The sequence below is a fragment of the Leptonychotes weddellii genome, chromosome 5, assembly GCF_054177405.1.
Source record: "Leptonychotes weddellii isolate Sample4059 chromosome 5, ASM5417740v2, whole genome shotgun sequence".
Taxonomy (NCBI): domain Eukaryota; kingdom Metazoa; phylum Chordata; class Mammalia; order Carnivora; family Phocidae; genus Leptonychotes; species Leptonychotes weddellii.
Genome location: NC_138373.1, coordinates 66,646,697 through 66,664,661, shown reverse-complemented (window position 1 = coordinate 66,664,661; position 17,965 = coordinate 66,646,697). Strand labels below are relative to the sequence as shown.

General features: G+C 43.0%; 1 protein-coding gene across 24 annotated transcripts in view; it reads left to right on the top strand.

Annotated features, from left to right (window-relative positions):
• CACNA1C (calcium voltage-gated channel subunit alpha1 C) overlaps positions 1–17,965 on the top strand; it is a 632,951-nt gene that overhangs the window by 595,715 nt on the left and 19,271 nt on the right. For all 24 annotated transcript variants that reach the window (XR_014145548.1, XM_081820959.1, XM_081820957.1 and 21 more), the window contains 4 exons: positions 11,599–11,700; positions 14,554–14,681; positions 15,053–15,187; positions 16,671–17,023. Coding sequence is in view for 23 of the 24 variants with exons in the window: in XM_081820959.1 (XP_081677085.1) it covers positions 11,599–11,700; positions 14,554–14,681; positions 15,053–15,187; positions 16,671–17,023 (718 nt within the window). In the remaining variant the exon portion in view is untranslated. The remainder of the gene's footprint in view (positions 1–11,598; positions 11,701–14,553; positions 14,682–15,052; positions 15,188–16,670; positions 17,024–17,965) is intronic.

Sequence of the window (17,965 nt, the reverse complement as noted above, 5' to 3'; positions counted from 1 at the left end):
AGCACATACCCTCCCCAATGTCTATCACCCAGCCACCCCATCCCTCCCACCCCCCACCACTCCAGCAACCCTCACTTTGTTTCCTGAGATTAAGAATTCCTCATATCAGACAAACTAGATTTTAAACCAATACTGTAATAAGAGATGAAGAAGGACACTCTATCATAATAAAAGGGTCTATCCAAGAAGAAGATCTAACAACTGTAAATATTTATGCCTTTAACTTGGAAGCAGCCAATTATATAAACCAATTAATAAGAAAATTAAAGAAATACATTGATAATAATACAATAATAGTAGGGTACTTTAACACCCCACTCCAGCAATGGACAGATCATCTAAGCAGATCAACAAGGAAACAAGGGTTTTGAATGACACACTGGACCAGATGGACTTCACAGATATATACAGAGCATTCCATCCTAAAGCAACAGAATACACACACATTCTTCTCGAGTGCACATGGAACATTCTCCAGAAGAGATCACATACTGGGTCACAAATCAGATCTCAACTGGTACAAAAAGATTAAGACAATACCATGCATATTTTCAGACCACAATACTTTAAAACTTGAACTCAATCACAAGAAAAAAATAGAAGGAACACAAATACATGGAGGCTAAAGAGCATCCTACTAAAGAATGAATGGGTCAACCAGGAAATTAAAGAAGAATTTTTAAAAATACATGGCAGCGAATGAGAGTTCAGGACCTTTAGGATGCAGCAAAGCTGGTCTTAAGACGGAAGTATATAGCAAATCAGGCCTTTCTTGAGAAACAAGAAAAGTCTCAAATACACAACCTAACCTTACACCTAAAGGAGCTGGAAAAAGAACAGCAAATAAAGCCTACATCCAGCAAGAGAAGGAAAATAATAAAGATTAGAGCAGAAATCAATGATATAGAAATTAAAAAAAAAACAGAACAGATCAATGAAACTAGAAGCTCGTTCTTTTAAAGTTAATAAGATTGATAAACGCTTAGCCAGACTTATCAAAAAAGAAAAGAGAAAGGACCCAAATGAATAAAATCATGAATAAAAGAGGAGAGATCACAACCAACACTGAAGAAATACAAACAATTATAATATTATGAGCAATTATATGCCAGCAAATTAGGCAATCTGGGGATGCCTGGGTGGCTCAGTCGGTTAAGTGGCTGCCTTCAGCTCAGGTCATGATCCTGGGGTCCTGGGATCGAGCTCCACATCAGGCTCCTTGCTCAACAGGGAGCCTGCTTCTCCCTCTCCCTCTGCCTGCTGCTCCCTCTGCTTGTGCTCTCTCTGTCAAATAAATAAAACCTTTAAAACAAAATTAGGCAATGTGGAAGAAATTGATGCATTCTTAGAAACATAAATTACCAAAAAGAAAAAAAAAAAAAAGAAACATAAATTACCAAAACTGAAACAGGAAGAAATAGAAAACCTGAACAGGCCCATAACCAGCAAAGAAATTGAATCCATGATTAAAAAAATCTCCTAACAAACAAGAGTCCAGGGCCAGATGGCTTCCCAGCGGAATTCTAACAAACATTTAAAGAAGAATTAATACCTATTCTTCTGAAGCTGTTTCAAAAAAAAAAAAAGAAATGGAAAGAAAACTCATTCTATGAGGCCAACATTACCTTGATCCCAAAACCAGGCAAAGACCCCACCAAAAGGGAGAATTACAGACCAATATCCCTGAAGAACATGAATGCAAAACTTCTCACCAAGATACTAGCTAATAGGATCCAACAATACATCAAAAGGATTATTCACCATGACCAAGAGGGATTTATTCCTGGGCTGCAAGCGTGGTTCAACATTCACAAACCAATCAATGTGATACACCACTTAATAAAAGAAAGAACAAGAACCATATGATCCTCTCAATTGATGCAGAAAAAAGCATTTGACAAAACACATCATCATTTCTTGATAAAAAAACTCTGCAGTTTAGGGATAGAGGGAACATACCTCAATATCATAAAAGCCATCTATGAAAAACCCACAGCGAATATCATTCTCAATGGGGAAAAACTTAGAGCTTTCCTCCTAAGGTCAGGAACACGACAGGGATATCCACTCTCACCACTGCTGTTCAACATGGTACCGGAAGTTCTAGCTTCAGCAATCAGACAACAAAAGAAATAAAAGGCATCCAAATCAGCAAAAGAAGTCAAACTTTCACTCTTCAGAGATGACATGATACTCTATGTAGAAAACCCAAAGACTCTACCCAAAAATTGCTAGAACTGATACAGGAATTCAGCAAAGTGGGAGGATATAAAATCAATGCACAGAATTCAGTTGCATTTCTATACACTAGCAATGAAGCAGAAGAAAGAGAAATCAAGGAATTGATCCCATTTACAATTGCACCAAACACCATAAGATACCTAGGAATAAACCTAACCAAAGAGGTAAAAGATCTGTACTCTGAAGCCTATACAGCACTTATGAAAGAAATTGAGGAATACACAAACAAATGAAAAAAATCCCATGCTCATGGGTTGGAAGAATAAATATTATTAAAATGTCTATGCTACCCAAAGCAATCTACACATTCAATGCAATCCTTATCAAAATACCATCAGCATTTTTCATAGAGCTGGAACAAACAATCCGAAAATTTGTATGGAACCAGAAAAGACCCTGAACAGCCAAAGGAATGTTGAAAAAGAAAACCAAAGCTGGAGACATCACAATTCCAGACTTCAAGCTGTATTACAAAGCTGTAATCATCAAGATAGTATGGTACTGGCACAAAAACAGACACACAGATCCATGGAACAGAGCAGAGAAACCAGAAGTGGACCCTCAACTCTATTGACAAAGCAGGAAAGAATATCCAGTGGAAAAAAGACAATCTCTTCAACAATGGTGTTGGGAAAATTGGACAGCCACATGCAAAAGAATGAAACTGGATCACTTTCTTACACCATACACAAAAATAAACCCAAAATGAATGAAAGACCTAAATATGAGACAGGAATCCATCAAAACCTAGAGGAGAACACAGGCAGCAACCTCTTTAACCTTGGCTGCAGCAACTTCTTGCTAGACACATCTCCAAAGGCAAGAGAAAAAAAAGCAAAAATGAGCTATTGGGACTTCATCATGATAAAAAGCTTTTGCACAGCAAAGGAAACAATCAACAAAACTAAAAGGCTGCCTACAGAATGGGAGAAGATATTTGCAAATGATATGTCAGATAAAGGGCTAGTATCCAAAATCTATAAAGAACTTATCAAATTCTACACCCAAAAAATTAAAAATCCAGTCAAGAAATGGGCAGAAGACATGAACAGGCATTTCTCCAAAGAAGACATACAAATGGCCAACAGACACATGAAAAAATGCTCAACATCACTCATCATCAGAGAAATACAAATCAAAACCACAATGAGATACCACCTCACATCAGTCAGAATGGCTAAAATGAACAACTCAGGAAACGACAGATGTTGGCGAGGATGTAGAGAAAGGGGAACCCTCTTACACTGTTGGTGGGAATGCAAACTGGTGCAGCCACTCTGGAAAACAGTATGGAGGTTCCTCAAAAAGTTAAAATACAACTACCCTATGACCAAGCAATTACACTACTAGGTATTTATCCAAAGGATACAAACATAGTGATTCAAAGGGGCACCTGCACCCCAGTGTTTATAGCAGCAATGTCCACAATAGCCAAACTATGGAAAGAGCCCAGATGTCCATCAAGAGATAAATAGATAAACATGTGGTATATATACACGATGGAATATTACTCAGCCATCAAAAAGAATGAAATCTTGCCATTTGCAACTATGTGGATGGAACTAGAGGGTATTATGCTAAGCAAAATAAGTCAGCCAGAGAAAGACAAATACCATATGATTTCACTCATATGTGGAATTTAAGGTAAAGGAAGGAACATAGGGGAAAGGAAGGAAAAATAAAACAAAAACAGAGAGGGAGACAAATCATAAGAGACTCTTAACTATAGGAAACAAACTGAGGGTTGCTGGAGGGGAGGAGGTTGGAGGGATAGATAACTGGGTGATGAGCATTAAGGAAGGCACTTGAAGTAATCAGCACTGGATGTTGTATGTAACTGATGAATCACTAAATTCTACCTCTGAAACTAATAATACAGTATATGTTAATAAAAAAAAGAATAGTTTTGGGGCGCCTGGGTGGCTCAGTCATTAAGCGTCTGCCTTCGGCTCAGGTCATGATCCCGGGGTCCTGGGATCGAGCCCCACATCGGGCTCCCTGCTCAGTGGGAAGCCTGCTTCTCCTTCTCCCCCACTTGTGTTCCCTCTCTCACTGCGTCTCTCTCTGTCAAATAAATAAATAAAATCTTTAAAAAAAAATAAAAAAACTCACAAAACTCTATAACAGTATTAAAAAAAAAAAAAAGAATAGTTTTAAGAACCTCTAGAACAACATCAGGTGCACAAACATTCACATTATAGGGGTTCCGGAAGGAGTGGGGAAGTTTATTTGAAGTTATTTGAACTTATTTGAAGAAATAACGGCTGAAAATTTCCCTAACCTAGGGGAAAAAACAGACATCCAGGTCCAGGAAGCACAAAAAGCCCTAAACAAGATGAACCCAAAAAGACCCACACCAAGGAATTTTATAATTAAATTGTCAAAAGTTAAAGACAAGGGGAGAATTTTTAAAGCAGCAAGAGAAAAACAACTTGTTATGTACAGAGGAACCCCCATGAGACTATCAGCATATTTTTCAAGATAAATTTTTCATGGCAGAAGTTAAGTGGGATAATATATTCAAAGTGCTGAAAGAAAAAACTGCCAACCAAGAATACTCCACCTGGCAAGGTTATCATTCAGAATTGAAGGAGAGAGAGTTTCCTAGACAAGCAAAAATTAAAGGAATTCATCACCACTAAACCAACCTTACCAGAAATGTTAAAGGGCATTCTTTAAGCAAAAAATAAAAACCTGTAACTGGAAATAAGAAAATATACTCACTGGTAAAGGAAAATATATAAGAAAGGTGGTAAATCAGCCACTTAAAAATATAGGATGAAGATTAAAAGACAAAAATAGTAATTTAACTGTAACTACAGTAAGTAGTTAAGGAATACACAAAATTAAAAATGTCAAGGGTGCCTGGGTGGCTCAGTTGGTTAAGTGTCTGACTTTGATTTTGTCTTAGGTTATTATTTCAGGGTCATGACATCAAAGTCCCACATTGGGCTCCACACTCAGCAAGGAATCTGCTTGAGATTCTCTCTCTCCCTCTCCCTTCTCTCACTCACTCTCTCTCTCTCTCAAATAAATAAATAAATCTTTTTTAAAAAAACTATGATATCAAATAGGATGTTTGAAACATAAAATGTTGGGGGAAGGGAGTAAAAATGTAGTGCTTTTAGAATGTGTTCAAACCGAAATGACTATTAGCTTAAAATAGACTGCTATATATATAGGTCAATATATATGAACCTCATGGTAACCACAAACCAAAACCTATAATAGATAAACAAAAAATAAAGAGAAAGGGACTCAAACAAAACTAAAGAAAACCATCAAACACAAATGAAGACACCAAAAGAAGAAAAATGAAACAGAGAAGAATTGCAATAACAACCAGAAAACAAGTGACAATAAGTACATATTTATTAATAATTACATTAAATATAAATGGACTAAATGCTCCAATCAAAAGACATAGAGTGGGGATGCCTGGGTGGCTCAATCATTAAGCATCTGCCTTCAGCTCATGTCATGATCTCAGGGTCGTGGGATCGAGTCCCACATTGGGCTCCCTGCTCAGCGGGAAGCCTGCTTCTCCCTCTCCCACTCCCCCTGCTTGTGTTCCTGCTCTATCTCTCTGTCAAATAAATAAATAAAATCTTTAAAAAAAAAGACATAGGGTGGCTGATTAGATTTTTTAAAAAGAACCATTTATATACTGCCTATAAGAGACTCATTTCAGATCTAAAGCCGCACAGAGACTGAAAGTGAAGAGATGGGAAAATGATACCCCATGGAAATGGAAACAAAAAAGAAGCTGGTGAAGTAATACATCATACAAAATAGAATTTAAAACAAGGACTATAACAAAAGACAAAGAAGAGCATTACATAATGATAAAGTGTTCAATCCAAGAAGAGGATATAACATTTGTCAATATTTAGGCACCCAACATAGGAACATTTAAAAATATAAAGAAAATATTAATAGGCATAATGGGAGAAATTGACAGTAAAACAATAATAGTAGGGAACTTTAATATTCCCCTTAACCAATGGATAAATCATCCAGAGAGTCAATAAGGAAATATTGGCCTTAAATGACACATTAGGCCAGAAGGACTTAATAGATATATATGGAACATTTCATCCAAAACAGCAGAATACACATTCTATTCAAGTGCTTATGGAATGTTTTCCAGGATAATTAGGCCACAAAACAAGTCTTTAATAAATTCAAGAAGATTGACATCATATCAAGCATTTTTTTCCAACCACAATCTGGTGAAACTGGAAATTAATTACAAGAAGAAAACTGGAAAAAACACAAACATGTGGAGAATGAACAATATGTTACTAAACAACCAGTGGGTCAACAAAGAAATCAAGAGGAAATTTTTAAAAATACCTTGAGACAAATGAAATTGGAGACAAAACTTTCCAAAATCTGTGGGATACAACAAAAGTTCTAAGAAGGAAGTTCATAATGATACAGGCCTACCTCAAGAAACAAGAAAAATCCCAAATAAACCATCTGACTTTATACCCAAAGGAACTAGAAAAAGAGGAACAAAGCCCAACATTAGTAGAGGGAAGGAAATAATAAAGACCAGAGTGGAAATAAATGAAATAGAGATTGTGAAAAAAAAGAAAAGATAATAAAAGTAAGAGTTGGTTCTTTTTTAAAATATTTTATTTATTTATTTGTCAGAAAGAGAGCACAAGCAGGGGGAGCGGCAGGCAGAGGGAGAAGCAGGCTCCCCACTGAGCAGGGAGCCTGATGCAGGACTCAATCCCAGGACCCTGGGATCATGAACTGAGCCAAAGGCAGTTGCTTAACTGACTGAGCCACCCAGGCATCCCAAGAGCTGGTTCTTTGAAAAGATCAATAAAATCAATAGCCAAACTCAAGAGAAAAAGAGAGAGGACCCAAATAAATAAAATCAGAAATGAAGGAAAAGTTACAACTGACACCACAGAAATACAAAGGTTAAGAGATTACTACAATTATACACCAACAAACTGGAAAACTTAGAAGAGATGGATATATTCCTAGAAATACATAATCTTCCAAGACTGAATCACACACACAAAAACAGAAAATCTGAATAGACCAATTACAAGTAATAAAATTGAAACAGTAATTTTTAAACTCCCAAAAACAAAAGTCCAGGACCAGATGGCTTCATGGGTCAATTCTACCAAACATTTAAAGAAGAGTTAGTACCTATTCTCAAATTATTCCAAAAGATTGAAGAGGAAGGAAGTCTTCCAAACTTATTTTACAAGGCCAGCATTACCCTGATACCAAAACCAGACAAAGATACCACAAGAAAGGCCAATATATCTGATAATATAGATGTAAAAATCCTAACAAAATATTAGCAAACAAAATTCAACAATACATTAAAAGGATCATACACCACAATCAAGTGAGATTTATTCCAGAGATGCAAGTATGGTTCCACATCCACAAATTAATCAATGTGATACCTCACATTAACAAAACAAAGGATAAAAATCATATGATCATCTTAATAGAAGCAGAAAAAGCATTTGACAAAATTCAACATTCATTTAAGATAAGAAAAACTCTCAACAAAGTAGGTATAGAAGGAATGTATCTCAACATAATAAAGGCATATATGACAAGCCCCAGCTAACATCATACTCAATAGTGAAAAGCTTCTAGCTTTTCCTGTAAGATCAGGAGTAAGACAAGTTATGTCTACTCTCACCACTTTAATTCAACATAGTATTTGAAGTCCTAGCCACAGCAAGTAGGCAAGAAAAAGAAATAAAAGGCATACAAATTGGACAGGAAAAAGTAAAATTGTAACTATTTGCAGATGACATGATACTATATAGAGAAAACCCTGAAGACTCCACCAGAATCTGTTAGAATTAATAAATGAATTCAGCAAAGTCATCGGATGCAAAATTAACATACAGAGATCAGTGTTTCTATACACCAATAACTATCAGAAAAAGAAAGTAAGAAAACAATTTCAGGGGTGCCTGGGTGGCTCAGTCGGTTAAGCATCTGCCCTTGGCTCAGGTATGATCTCAGGGTCCTGGGATTGAGCCCCACATCGGGCTCCCTCCTTGGAAGGGAGTCTGCTTCTCCCTCTCCCTCTGTGCTCTCTCTCCCTCTCAAATAAATAAATAAATAAATAAAACAATTTCATTTACAGTTGCATCAAAAATAATGAAATACCTATGAATAAATTTAACCAAGGATGTGAAAGACCTGTACTCTGAATACTATTTAAGACATTGATAAAAGAGGGGCACTGGGTAGCTCAGTTGGTTGAGCATCTGCCTTCGGCTCAGGTCATGATCTCAGCGTCCTGGGATCAAGCCCCATTCGGGCTCCCTGCTCAGCAAGAAGTCTGCTTCTCCCTCTCCCTCTGCCTCTCCCCCTGCTTGTGTGCTCTCTATCTCTCAAATAAATAAATAAAATCTTTACTAAAAAAAAACACATTGATGAAAGAAATTGAAGACATGAATAAATGGAAAGATATTTTGTGCTCATAGATTGGAATAATTAATATTATTAAAATGTCCATACTACCCAATCTACAGATTCAGTGTAATCCCTATCAAAATACCAATGGCATTTTTAACAGAATTAGAACAAAGTATCTCAAAATGTGTATGGAACCACAAAAAAAATCCAAATGGCCAGAGCAATCTTAAAAAAGAAGAACAAAGCTGGAGGTATCATGCTCCATGATTTCAAACTATACTACAAAGCTATATTAATCAAAACAGTATGGTACTGGTATGAACACAGACACATAGATCAATGGAATAGAATAGAGAGCCCAGGAAAAAACCCACACACATATGGTCAATTAACCTATGACAAAAGAGGCAAGAATATACAATGAGGAAGTCTCTTCAATAATTGGTGTTGGGTACATTGGACAGCTACCTGCAAAAGAATAAAACCAGACCGCTATCTTATACCATATACAAAAATACACAAAAATTAAATGGACTGAAGACAAATGTAAGACCTGAAACCATAAAACTCCTAGGAGAAATAAGTTCTTCGACATCGGTCTTAGCAATATTTTTAGACCAGTCTCCTCAGGCAAGGACAAAAAGCTAAAATAAACAAGTGAAATTATATCAAACTAAAGTTTCACACAGTGAAGGAAGCCAGCATAATGAAAAGGCAACCTGCTGCATGGGAGAAGTGTTGGTGGGGTTTGTTCCTCCCGGAGACTCAAGGGAAAAACTGTTCCATGCCTCTCTGGAGGGGGCGAGCTGTGCTTGGCCTTCCTTGGCCAAAGCGGTAACACTCCAGTCTCTGCCTCCATCCTCACATGGCCTTCTTCCCTGTGTATCTCTGTGGGTCTTCTCCAGTAGTATTGGATGTAGGGCCCACTCTAATAAAGTATAACTTCATCTTAACTAATAACATTTGCAAAGACCCTATTTCCAACAAAGGCTACATGCTAAGGATGTATGAAGACATGAATTTGGTGGGGACACTATTCAACCCACTACAGAAGATAAGCATATTTGAGCATTATTTTAATTAGGACTCTCATTGAATATGTCGGAAACCACTAACTACCTTAACCAGGAAGGGAATTTAACCATGCAGGATTGCCTCCATAACTGGAATGCCCAGGATCGTCCTCCGGCTCCAGGTATTGTTTGGATCCAACAGGGGATTCAGGAGTCCATCACTCTCCCTCCATTGCCACCTCTGCTTACTCCTGTTGGGTGCCTCTCTGGTGTGGCCACAGGGCAGATTTCACCTCAGACAGTCTAACAGCAGAGCTCTCAACCGTACTGCTTCCCCTGTGTAACAGCAGTAAACACCCCTGTATTGGTTTCCTATGGCTGTGGAACCAATTACCACAAATTCTTCGGTTTGAACAACACCTAGTTGTTAACCCACAGTTCTATAGGTCAGGGATACAGCCATGGAGTACCTGAGTTCTCTGCTAAGTGTCTTACAAAGCCAAAATCAGGACACTGATCAGGATATGTCCTCTTCCAGAGGCTCCCAGCTCATTCGGGTTTTTGGAGGAATTCATGTCTTGCCATTGTAAGACTGGCTCTCAGCTGGGGACCACTGAGCCCCCAGGGGCTGCCTCTCTCCATTCAATTCACAACATTGATGTGTGCTTTCTCCCAGGCCACAACCGTCCTCTCGCATTCCTCTGCTCCCAACTGGGGACAACTCTATACTTTTATCTTTTGACCTCCTTCATGTGGTACTTTTTTATTCGTTTTGTTTGTATTTTGTATTGAAGTATAATTGACATATAACACTATATTAGTTTCAGATGTACAACATAATGATCCATATTTGTATATATAAAGAAATGATCACCAGAGTAAATCTGATTAATGTCCGTCACCATATGGTTACAATTTTGTGTGTGATGAGAACTTTTAAGACTTACTCTCTTAGCAACTATCAAACATGTAGTATGGTTTTATTAGCCATAGTCACCATGCTGTACATTGCATCCCATGATTTATTTATTTTCTAACTATAGGTTTGCACCTGAGAACTCTCTACTTTTGAAGAGTTCATGTGATTAGGTCAGGTCCACCTAGATAATCTCCCTATCCTAAGGAGATAGGAGCCACATGATCTAATAATCATGGGGTAAAATCCATTATAGTCCAGGGACCATGGACCCACCAGGGACCAGGCAAGGTGTGTATATCAGTGGTGGTGGGACATAGCTCAGGGGGTCTTACACTACTGCCCACCACACCCTGTCTTACAGCTGCTATACCACCAGTGTCCCAGAGGCTGCACGGGATCGGCAGCAAATTAAGCCTGTTTTACCAGTGGAGAAAGTAAACCCAGAGAAGCTCCAAAACAGAACCCAGTGTGTTTTGAGTCCAGCTTCTACACTGAGGTTTTGCTACCTCTTCCCCACAGGACATGCAGCAAAGAGCTTTGACACCGAGGTCCCCCTGCGTATGGATGCTTTGTGTGGGGAAAACCTCGATCACCCATAGAGCCCCGTGAGAAGTGCTGTGCACCAGAGCAGCCCCTCCTGCTCTCTGGCAGGTGGTGGATGAGTTCAGTTGGGCCAAGCTGTCTGGTCCGCTCCGAGGGCCACTCATGAGGAAGCAGCGTGTGGGGATGAAGGATCGCCACTGGCTGGCCTGAGCAACAGGCAGGAAGGAAGGGAGAAGGAATGGCACTGGACAAGGAACGGCGGGAGGGAGAGGTAGGACCATGGAGAGCAATACAAAGAAAAAGAAGATGGAGGTGACATTTGGTCGAATGGAGAGAAAGAAAGTGAAGCTGATGGACCAGGGCTTTCTGTGGGGTGGCGGCTTCCCACTCTGCTCAGGGGGACCCACCCCATGGGCCCCCAAAGGGCTGATGATCGTTTTCAGCCTTGCATCTCCCTCCCCTCAGGAAACCTAGAACAAGCCAACGAGGAGCTGCGGGCCATAATCAAGAAGATCTGGAAGCGGACCAGCATGAAGCTGCTGGACCAAGTAGTGCCCCCAGCAGGTGGTGAGTGCTCCCACGATCTCCAAACCCTTGGTTCTTGCCTGGTTCCTGAGTCCACGAGGCTCGTGGGAAGACTGCTTTCCCTCCCGCCCTTCCTGTGCAGTTCCAAGGCCCTACTGGTTGGAAGGGACAAGGGCACCATGCCTTCACAAACTCAGATACAGAATGTCAGGTTGGAAATCTGGTCTAACCATACATTTCATAGACTAAGCAAGGCCCCTTGATGCTCAGAGGTTTAGCAGAACTGCCAAGGAAACTCTGCAAAGTATAGGTTTCCCCATAAATTACTAGGCTGGTTGCTCTGGAAATAATGGGGACCTGGAAAAAGAATCCCCTGAGATCCACTCTTGGTTGAAATTCTTTTTGTTTTATATAGGGCAGTGTTTCTCGCTTAACCAACTGAGCCACCCAGGCGCCCTAGGACAGTGTTTCTCTACTCTCTCAAACCCAGTGCCCCTTTTCATAACAGTTTATAATGCCCCTATTACTATCCTGAATGAAAATTATAACCTTCCTACAGATATAGTTTCCAAAATATTAATATAACACCTTAACTTGGGGCACCTGGGTGGCTCAGTTGGTTTAGTGACTGCCTTCAGCTCAGGTCATGACCCCGAGGTCCTGGGATTGAACCCCGCATCAGCTTCCCAGCTCAGCAAGGAGCCTGCTTCTCCCTCTTCCTCTGCCCACCCTCCTGTTCATGCTCTCTCTCTCTTTCTCAAGTAAATAAATAAAATCTTTAAAAACATACATATATAACACCTTAATATAAAATACATTAAAGTCAAATGTTTTTCAATATATGCACGCTTGGGCACTAAGGGTTATGGCACTATGCCAGAAGCTACAGTTAACTGATAAAATACTTGCATGCATCCACTTATGATGAGTAAGTTTGTGTTTAAAGGAACTAAGACAATATTGACTATTGTTGACATTTTGTATTTGTCATTTTGAAGTAAGGGGTAACTAAGTATATTAAATAATATAATATACACACATAGGTATACGCACGTACATGCACATACATAGAACAAATGCAGACTGATATAAGCGGGTCAGATGCAACAGGTGACTCAGATACCACAAGGAGCATTGCCATCAGGGATACAATTTTCCAAAATGTAAAGCCTTCTTGGTCAAGTGGAAACAAAGCAAAGTATGGTCATCCATCAATTTACCTAGCAGTTATATACCTGGGAAATTCTGGATATATTAAAACCAGGCAAAAAAATTATTTTCTGTTCATATGTAAAATGAAGTTAGGTTCTTAGCTCAGGTAAGGACATCAGGCAGAGTGTAAATCTATTATTTGTTGTGCAAAACATGCCTGTGTTTTAAGGGACACATCTGGAACCACCTAACGATTGTAGCACACTGTGACAACCAAAAAAATCCCACACATTCCCAAAACACTTCTTAATGTTGACACCGGCCCTGTTGAGAACCACTTCCCAAAGGGAATCAGGACTGGAACTCAGTGAAAAGTCACCTAGACAGGCCAAGCACCACATGACATTTTGCATACCTTATTTAATCCTTATAACATTGCTGTGAAGTTTGCTCAAGAAACTGAAGTACTTAGAAGCTATGTAGCTGACCCAATGCTATAGGGTAAGTACCTGGCAAATTGAGAATTCAAACCCAGGCCTGGAGGACACCAGAACTCCAAGCTCTTTCTGCCCTGCAGCTCTTCCTCACTGGCTACCCTAGACGGGGGACTCAGGTTTTCTCTCCCACATGGGAATGAGGTGTTTGCCCTGTGGAAGGTCACCACTGCTGTGGACTTGGCTATTCTTAAGAGACAACTAGGAGTAGGAGAACCATCACAGGCCCCTATGTCTAACCTACCAACTGTCTCCTGGGCCCATTTCCTTGAGAAGAAGATGGAGCCAAGAGGCTACTCACAGGGCATGCAATGTTCTCCTTGGAGACTCTTTGGCTTCTCCACCACCTGGTTCATTCCCAACACAGAGGCTGACTATGTCATGTGTAACTTGGGGGTCTAGCCCAGCAGGGATCCAGCCAAGCCACATGGTAAGAAAAACCAGTCTGTCTGGTTTGAAAGCAAAACCCAAACTTAGAGAAGAAAGGTGCTCCTTCCACCAAACTTCATCTTTAACCAGAACTGTTTGCACTTAGGGGACTAGTCAATTTATGATGGGCACCTCAAGTTTTGGATTCAAATAAAAAATTAGTTAGCCATGTCAGTTAATTTTTTTTTTACTTTTTTAAAGTTTTTTTTACACTTTTTTGTTGGTTTTAAAGCAAGGTGGGAAATAATTTTGATAATAGGCTACTTCTACTGTTAAAAAAAAAGAGAGAGGGGCTAAGAATATGTTTGCTTATTTGCAGAAAGCATTTGCAGAAAGACTCTCTGGAAAAATACTCAAGAAACTAATTTTAGAGGGACGCCTGGGTGGCTCAGTTGTTAAGCATCTGCCTTCAGCTCAGGTCATGATCCCAGGGTCCTGGGATCCGAGCCCCACACCAGGCTCCCTGCTCAGCGGGAAGCCTGCTTCTCCCTCTCCCACTCCCCCTGCTTGTGTTCCTGCTCTCGCTAACTCTCTCTCTCTGTCAAATAAATAAATAAAATCTTTTAAAAAAAAAAGAAAAGAAACTAATTTTAGAAAGGTTATCTATTAAAAGGTGGTAACTCGGTGGATGGGGGGGTGGGAGACTTTTCACTGTACACTTTGTAATATATTTTTGCCTTTCTGAACCATGTGAATGGACTACCTCTTAAAAAAAAAAAAGTTTAAAAAACTTCGGAAAGCTTGGATGCTGAAAAAAAAGTGAATGAAGCCCAACTGAATTACCCCCTTTACCTCCCCTCTGTCCTCTCTTCTGTCTCAGATGACGAGGTCACGGTTGGCAAGTTTTATGCTACTTTCCTGATCCAGGAGTACTTCCGGAAATTCAAGAAGCGCAAAGAGCAGGGCCTGGTGGGCAAACCCTCCCAGAGGAACGCCCTATCCCTGCAGGTAAGAGGCGAGGAGGGGGTCCACACCCTAAGGAAGGGCCTGGTCACCTTCTTCCAACCTCTGGCCAAGGGTCAGAGGCCAGGTCCCTCCAGAACTTTCAGGGAGCTCCAAGCCTTTCCAAAGGTGTGTGTGTGAAGGGGTGACACACTGCCTCCCACACACCCTGCTTCGCCAGTCCTGCCTGCTTCATGACCGCTCCTAATGTGCCTTTATCCTTCCTGGGTGGAGAAATGGATTCTTCCAGTCTGGGGCAGACAAGGGAGGTCCCGAAGCACATCCCTGGTTAGCACACACAGATAAACCCTCAGCAGGCTCACCTGCCTAATGGGGAGGCAGCGGGTCAGGCGGCTGGGTGTCCCTCTGGGTTTCAGGCTGGCTTGCGCACGCTGCATGACATCGGGCCTGAGATCCGACGGGCCATCTCTGGAGATCTGACGGCCGAGGAGGAGCTGGACAAGGCCATGAAGGAGGCTGTGTCTGCTGCCTCCGAAGACGACATCTTCAGGGTAGGTGGATGCCACAGAAGCACTCTTACCTTTACAAAGCTCAGCTGGAAGCAGGAGGGTGGGCTGGCGCTCTGCCAAGGAAATCCAGGGAGAAAGCCCTGAGCTCTCTGGCAGATTCCAGGCTCTTCCTACTCAGCTACTTCCTAACCCTCGGCCTTCTCCAAGTGTGATTCCATCTCAAGCCTGGGCTCCCAGGACATGGCAGCTCCCAGAGTGTCCCTGGCTCTCGGAGAAAGAGGGGAGGAGCCATTTTCTTAAGGGACATGTTTCCTAGGAGAACCTTCTGCATTAGAAGCTGCAAAGCCGTGGGGCCACTTTTGGCTGCATCTAACCTGCAGACAGATTTTGTTTGCCAGCATTCAGAAATCCGGCACATTCAAATAAAAACCTAAACCTCTGACCTGTCTTTTAAAAATCAGAGAATCTGGCTTGTGTTCCCACGTGGCAGCAGAGGAGCGGAGCCCAGGGGCAATTGTCCTCTTAAGAGAAAGCACGTGTTCTCCCAGTCACAAAAGTCCCCTCCAGCTTTCCTTCCCTCTCCTTTCCTGGATATGGAGGCTGAGCATCCGTTTTTCGGTGGAAACCGAACCTGACTTGCTCTCTCCATTCATGGTGATCCCTGCCGAACCCCGAAGGTATTTGGCTAAAATACCTCCGAAGCAAGGGAGAAGCCACCAAGCAGCATCGCGCCAGGGCCCTGCGAGCCCCCACGCAGGGGTCCTGGGCTGTGGAGACACCGGGAGGGAGGACAGCCTGCCTGGCCTGTGGCTGCCCTGTCATCACCATCCTCATCCTCATCACTGTGAAATGTCCATCACCGAATGGCCTCAGGGACACAGCACCATGCTCTCACTTCCCCAGCGAGACCCCACAGACCAACTTGCAGATAGCTACTTGCCCACTCGCCCCAGGACAAGGAAAGAATGTTGGGGGCAAACACTGGGTCCTGATTTGAAATCTCTAAGAATTGCCCGGGGGAGAGAAGGCCATAATATAATTAATGGAGTCAATGCGTCATCCTTATTTTCAAAACCGTTTGGCCAACATAGTTTCTAGCTCAGTGAGCCAGTTGGATCTCCGTTTTAAAAATTCTCATTAGAATCTCCTGGTCCCTTTCCCCATCCCTCAGCCCTCCCAGTGCCTCACAGCCACCAAGGCGAGTGAGCGACTGGCTGCAACTAAGGATTGCCATCCTACACTGGTTCTTGAGTCCTCAGGGGGTTCGGTAGAAAGTCCCAGGGCAGCAGCCTTCGTGCCTGGTTGGTCCTGTCCCTCACCGGCCCCCCAGCGGTTTCAGAGGGGACCGTCTGCGTCCCTCCCCTCCAGCTGCCAGGCCACGTGGGCCAAGAGCTCCCCGTCCGCCCCGTACTGCCCGGCATGGCTGTGCTCTCTGGAAGGCAGACAGCCTTCCATGCCTTGGCCAAGAAGGAGAGGTAGCTGAGAGGGCTTTCTCCTCCTCCCACCCCTCCTGTCTCGCCCACAGAGGGCCGGCGGCCTGTTCGGCAACCACGTCAGCTGCTACCAAAGCGACGGCCGGAGCGCCTTCCCCCAGACCTTCACTACCCAGCGCCCACTGCACATCAACAAGGCGGCTAACAGCCAAGGCGACACCGGGTCGCCGTCCCACGAGAAACTGGTGGACTCCACTTTCACCCCCAGCAGCTACTCGTCCACTGGCTCCAACGCCAACATCAACAATGCCAACAACACTGCCCTGGGCCGCTTCCCCTGCCCCGCTGGCTACCCCAGCGCGGTCAGCACCGTAGAGGGCCGTGGGCCCCCCTTGTCTCCTGCCGTCCGGGTACAGGAGGCAGCCTGGAAGCTCAGCTCCAAGAGGTAAGCAGGAGGGTGGGGCATCCAGGGACCGTGCACAGGGGCCCCACACACTCCAGCCCAGACTGGATGGGGGGTAGAGTTTGGCCCCCAGGCCTACCACTCACCCCTCGAGCTGGGTTGGAGGCTGCTGCCCCAGATCCCACCAAGAGATAGGCCTCCCGATCTTGCCCTCGATTAAATGTGGCAGCCGCCATTGGGGGAAGGCACCATGGTCCCGATGGCCTCAAGTGTCCTGTGATGCACACCGCGGGACAGAGCCTCCTGTGCTCTCTCATGCTACCCAAGCTGAGGAGCCCAGGCCCCCGCCCCCTGGGATGCTGGCATCCTGGCTACACAACAGACTCTGTTCCCCCGGCCTCTCCCAAGTCTGCACAAACCTGGCCTTTGGCCTAGTTGGGATGGGAATGGAGCTACCACCTCTTCTTTACACCCTTCTCAACCCTCTTGGGAGGGGCATTTTGGTGGCAAGAGGCCCTTCACCGTAGCGCTTGCCCATTCTGCCCCAGTGTAGGATCATTCCTGGTAGTTTGATCTCCCACCACCTGATGCATGCTTTTCTCCCCACCCTCTGCTCCCTGGTGCTCCAGGATGCATTGCTATGGTATAATGGGACGGTAGGTGCCTACTGCCGTGCTCTAGGCCTCTGGAAGCACAGCCTGGGCCTAAAGGGTCTCCTCCCTGTTTCTATCAATAGCTCTGGGTTCCCAAGGCTGGGTGGGAGAGGACATGCCTCCCTGCATCTTGCCACCTCACTCTTAGTGGACAGCACGCCCACCACAGCAGGCCAAGCAGATCCCCAGCATGCCATGTTCTTGGGCAGATCTCTCCTGCTCACGAGCTTAGAAAATAATTGTGATGTGTGAGTGTCTTTCTGGACAAGTGTCCTGAAGCTGCTTTCATCTAAGGAGCCAGCATACCTGCCCCCTGGTTTTCATTTCCCTT